The 6,000-nt window shown below is 37.7% G+C and overlaps 1 protein-coding gene across 1 annotated transcript in view; it reads right to left on the reverse strand.

Annotated features, from left to right (window-relative positions):
* XPO4 (exportin 4) overlaps nt 1-5,690 on the reverse strand; it is an 83,010-nt gene extending 77,320 nt beyond the window's left edge. Inside the window, exon 1 of the mRNA XM_058185337.1 lies at nt 5,602-5,690. Coding sequence (XP_058041320.1) covers nt 5,602-5,670 — 69 coding nt within the window. The 5' untranslated portion in view covers nt 5,671-5,690. The remainder of the gene's footprint in view (nt 1-5,601) is intronic.
* Between the last annotated feature and the right edge of the window lie 310 nt (nt 5,691-6,000).

Genomic DNA, 6,000 nt, shown 5'->3' on the forward strand with positions numbered 1-6,000 from the left:
TTGATATTTAATACTGAAAGCTGTAGCACTTGTTAAAATACAAAAAACATGGGAGTCAGTAATTAAATTCACATACTGCACTAAGCCATGATTTGCTTAGGCATGCTTATTGTGTAAGTAATAATTGACTGGGTTTGTATAACACGCTAACCCAAAAGCAAACAAATTATATTATGGTTTAGTAAGTTGTGTGAGCCAGGTCAATGTGTTAAGTATTTTTAAGCATACATATTTTGCTAGGAAGGAACTTCCTTACTCATGAAGGGCTAAGGGATTAAAAATGTATTTTGTATGTTGAATTTAGCATGCAAAATTAAAATTATTTTTCCATGGTGTCACAAAATCCTTAGATGTTGTCATTTCTTTACAATAAATCAATTCTCTCTTTAAAAAAAAACCAATTCAAATTAATTAGAGTAACCACTTTATGTTTGGAATCCTCATTTATCCAGATTTTCATTCCAGATGCCTTAATAGCCACATACTCCTTCATAGGAACCGTCTTCAAACTGATGTGCTCCAGATGCATTACAGGAAAATAGAAAGTTTTGGAATGCTGCTTTACAGAATATTCTATAATAATGAAAGTACTATATATGTTTACTGAGTCTTTCATATCCTTTCCTCAATCAAGTTATTGGCAAAGGCAATAATTCTATCACTAACTTTTTGTTTAAAATATTTACAGGCAATTTTCAGAGCAAAGCCCATGCCAAGATCCTCAGTCATGACACAGAATACATTAAGATATTATCTAAACTATCAACCCTTAAGAATACAGCATTGTATAAAAGCTTAAGGTCTGATCCCTACTTAGTCACACTGAGAATATACTTAGTGAAATCAGTGGGACTTAGGCTGGTCATGACTAGCAAATCTCAGCAATTTTAATAACTCTATTTGCAAAAATTATGGGATTTGAAAGTCAATCATCTAAAAACCACAAATTTTAGGAACGCCTGAGCTCCTGCCAGAAGTGCTACAGACAGTGTTTAGAAGCTGGGCATGATTATCATGAATTACCTCCCATTCTTCAGGATTATTTTCAGAACAGAACTTTCTCACTGGCAAGACTTCTGTCTGTTTGCTTTACTGTACAAATAGACCTCGACTTTACGATGATAATCGAGTGCAAAATTTCTATTGCTAAGCAAGACATTTGTTAAGCACCATTTTACGACCATTCTTGCCATAGTTGTTAAGTGAATCACAGCAGTAATTAAGTTAGCAACACGGTCGTTAAGCGAATCTGGTTTCTCCATTGACTTGCTCGTCAAATAGTTGCAAAAAGTGATTACATGATCCTGGGACACTGCAACAGTCATAAATATGAGTCAGTTGCCAAGCGTCTGAATTGTGCTCATGTGACCATGGAGATGCTGCAACTGTTGTTAAGTGTGAAAACTGGTCATTGGTATAAGTTACTTTTTTCACTGCTGTTGTAACTAAATGGTTGCTAAACGAACTGTTGTCAGACAAGGACTACTTGTACTGTACTGTGTTCTAGATTTACAAGCAGATGGCAGCACATACTAATACGCACACAGCTCTGATTCATAAAGTTGCTGAAGAGTAAAGCTATGTACAACATCAGTTACAATCAAAGTTGCTACACCTCGCTTTCTCTGATAGTCTGCTGAGCTTAATTACATCAAAAAGAAAGTTAATTTTTGAATGCATTTGCTGACATTTTTACAAAATATATCTGAACAAAAAGCCCACCTCCCTCAACCAGCACCACCTTCTAAGCAATTTAAAGACTTGAAACATCAAAAGCTGGTCTCACTGGTTATTGCTGGCACCTTTACTTGCTCCAACTGCTGTAGGAAAGCTGCATCTTTAGGGAAAGGGATAGCAACTAGGAAGAAGACTAAATCAACTGGGAAGAATAGAGAGTTACAGGTAGTCCTCCAACTTACGACCACAACTGAGCACAAAATTTCTCTTGCTAAGCGAGACAACTGCTAAGTGAATTTTGCCCCATTTTATGACCTTTCTTGTCACCGTTGTTAAATGAATCATTGCAGTTATTAAGTTAGTTAGTAATACGGTTAAGTGAATATGGCTTTCCCATTGACTTTGTTTGTTAGAAGGTTGCAAAAGGTAATCATATGATCCCGGGACACTGCAACCACCAAAAATATGGACCAGTTGGCAAAGCATCTGAATTTTGATTACATGACTATGTGGATGCTGCAACAATCATAAATGTGAAAAATGGTCTTAAGTCACTGTTTTCATTGCCGTTGTAACTTTGAACAGTGACTAAATGATCTGTTGTAAGTAGAGGACTACACACACACACACACACACACACACACACACACACACACACACACACACCTGGAGAAAACTAGAGATATAAAATTTCCATCAAGTTTTTCACTTTTTACAGATTTGTACATTTCTAGCCTTCATATTATTACAGTATAGATATTTGCAATTATGGTAATCAAATATTTGCAACTCAGGCAAATCTGTTAAAAAAATATTCAGATTTTCTACTAGATACTTGACTTAAAACCAGCAAAATGACAAATAAATAGAACTATGGATATGTTCAAGATACAAGTAGTAGGTATATAATTCCTACATTTATTATATTTATTAGACATGCTGTTTGCAAATACAGCCCTAAACATGCTTACTCAGAATCAAACTTCACTGAGTTCAGTAGTACTAATATCCAAACATATGCTTATAAAATTGTAGTCTAAGGTTGTAATAGTAAGGTTCTTAGTTTGGGATTAAACCTACTGAATTACCTTGTGAATATATACATTTTAAAATCTATACATCAAAAGTGCACAAATGCAAACATTGAGAATGTGGCTAATTCTCAGCCACTAGGTTAATGGTAAACATGTAATTCAGCATTATTTGGCAGGTTCATACATTGTGTACTTATACAAGGAATACATTACAACTTCAGAATAGTGCAAAGCAGTCTAAACATTAAAATAGATGGATAAAATTGAGATAATGTAACGCCAAATTATTTAGCACTCTTTTAAAAAAACTTCTACCAATTCTCGAAGCTTACCATATATTTTAGCAGATACTTCATACCATTATTTGCATCATTACCATCAAGAATTTTTAGCAAATTTCTAAGATTTTTAGCACTAAAACCACTTTGTGTAAAAGAATTACACAGATCGAATTAAAGCCACATTACTGTACTTTATGAGATTTCCAATTTCCTGACTAGATTCAAGTTTTCTAAAATAGGAGGCAATCTTAAAGTCTACCAAATAAGTTCATTTAGATCAGGGCTGTCAAGCTCCCGGCTCACAGGCCATGCTTGGTTTAGCAAAGGGGGGGGGGGAATCCTGATACATCACGTGACACTGCTGTGACGACTTGAATTTGACACCCCTGATTTAAATATATATTCTCCATGATTTATTGTTCTCTCTCTCTCTGAGGGTTTGAAGATCTATAGATAATAAAAAAGCCAAAACTTTACATTGACTTGTAGAAGAAAATACAAGTTAACTAAATATATTCACAGTCAACCAAGAACTGTGAATTATGAAATAAATTTTCTTATTTTATACATACGAGTTATGGGATGAAGAGAGTTTGGGTTGAAATATTAGACATGTTAAGCTTTTGAAAATGTTTATACTTGTCTTGTTGAAGGGGAAGTTATTTCTTTCTATATACTTTTTTTTATTTTTTATATATTTCTCCACCTTTTTGAAATTTCTATTTTTTCTTGTTTCTATTATTCTTAGTTTCTATTAGTTTCTATTTCTAATTTTAAATTTCAATAAAACTGTTATAAAAATGTATTCACAATCAAGTACAGACTATAGTAAGTATATCATTTGCCACACATCTAGTGGCATCCTGGATCACACTTTCTGCATTAGCAAGTCCTGCTTTGTATTTCAAAGTTGCTCAAGCTTAGCAGCAAAAAGACAAGTTAAACTCTTGCCTCAATTAGTTTATAAACTTCTTAAGAGCCAAGCTAGATGTTCAGAGATCTCATATGGTACAGTAATAGACTATATCTTCTTAGAATTATTTATCTGAATGTTATATCCTACCCTCTAATAAAACTTTGTACCAGAGGGTGAGGACTAGCTAGGACTCTTTTGTCCTGACTTTTTAATGTGCTATTGGCATTGCAGGTTATTCAGCTAAACTGTAAAGCACCTGCCATAAAATGTATATTGATGTATATTTGATGACAAGAACCATATTCAGTAACATGTAAGAATAATCGCACTAACTAAAATGACATTGCTCCATTCTATATTAGTAAGTCAAATTTCAGTGTTCAAAGTCCCCTCCAATTGTTTTTTTAAAGAATTCAAAACCACAGCATTTTCCCATAGGGAAAATTCTTATAATTAATTTCAAAATCTTATTTCAAATCCATCTGGATTCTTAATCTGTTTATATGGTCTGCCTGCCTGATATTTCCAAAAAGCACTCTGATAACCTATCACACCAAAGGACTGTCAAGAAGGGAAAAAATAAAAAATATAAAATATCATTCTGAATTTAAGAAAAGAAAGCCAATGTAACCAATCTAGATAAAACTATTCTGATTGTAGCTTGTTTCTTTTTTGCATGGAATTATTATACAAAATGTTCACTATTTACTGCCTGGGAAGCAGAACAGATTATGATCCATTTACTTAGTAAATCCATACACATTCCATACATTGGTACAGCCAAAGCCACTAATCTAGAAGATTACAGATTATAGACAAGCAATCTTTGCTCTTTGAGAACGGTTTTGGATTTTTTCTGTTTTAATATATTTAATTCATTGAGAGAGAACAAATGCAAAGTTATTTTAGCTTAGTCACAAGTAGCATTTTGGAGCATGAGTTTCTAGCCTTCACGAAAGAAAAGGTTCTGCTACTGAAACTTGGTTGTTTTACATATCTATCCACCCTTGAGAAAGACAAAAAGCAAACCGAACAGCCATTTCGGTAACAGTGTAATTATAAGAGAGAGAGAAAAGGAAAAAGACAATACACTACATGCAGTATAGGTAAAATGGGCGTGTATTACAGGCGGATATTAAAACATTCTTATAAAGAGACATGAAAAACGGTATTAAAAAGGAAAGGTGGGGAGGAGAGAACCAGGATAGAAACTGGGAAGTAAGATTACAGATTTGAGCACGTGGATGTCGAAGTGAAAAAGAATGAATTATGTTAGGATATGATGATATCAATGAATGGAATCCAAGCCTGACCCAACATTAAAGAGTGTTATGGAAAAGCGACGGGGACAAAAGCGAAGGGTGGCCAGCGACGTGATTCTGCCCTTCTTTGCCCGCCTGGGGTCCAAGGGGCTTATTAAAGCTGGAGGAAAGATGCGCGGGGTTGCAGCTCCAGACAAGAAGGCATGGGAGAGAGAGAGGAAGACCCGTCCTGTGGCAAAAGTTTCTAAGGCACGAGAGGCGATGCCACCTCCCGGGGTTATCCGAGGATGCTTCCCTAGGAGTCCAAAAGAGAGCTATCCTCGGGGAAGGGGCACTCGCGGGGCTTCCCCTTAAGAACAGAGCCCGGCTTATTCCACCCCATTGTCCGCTCAGCCCCCCGGCCGACCTGTCGACCCGCGCGGCTCCCTCACCATCAGCACTTTGGCCGCGCTCTCCAGCTGAGCGATCACCTCGGAGGCTCCCCCCGCCGCCGCCATCATGGTCTCTCTTCAATGACGCGCCATGCAATGCATTCTGGGACGAGGCGGCCGCCCAGCCAATCCGCGATCCCGGAGGGGCAGAAGGGGCCGGGAGGGGAGCGCCGGAGTCGTGCCGGCCCCGCAGAGCCGTCGTGAGGCGCTCCCCCGATGGCTGCGCGGGTGGCGGAAGCGCAGGGGTCGTCCCCTGAAATGGCTTCGGCGGTGGTGGGGGGAAATGGCGAGAGAGCAGTTCCGTCGGGGAAAGGAGGGGAGGATGCGGGCATGTGGCCCGACCCTTTCGCAGCCCTGAAGCCAATGGGGGCCGAAGAAGTGAGGGCTTGGAATGGGTTT

This window comes from Ahaetulla prasina, chromosome 5 (genome assembly GCF_028640845.1).
Source record: "Ahaetulla prasina isolate Xishuangbanna chromosome 5, ASM2864084v1, whole genome shotgun sequence".
In the NCBI taxonomy this organism is placed as follows: Eukaryota; Metazoa; Chordata; class Lepidosauria; order Squamata; family Colubridae; genus Ahaetulla; species Ahaetulla prasina.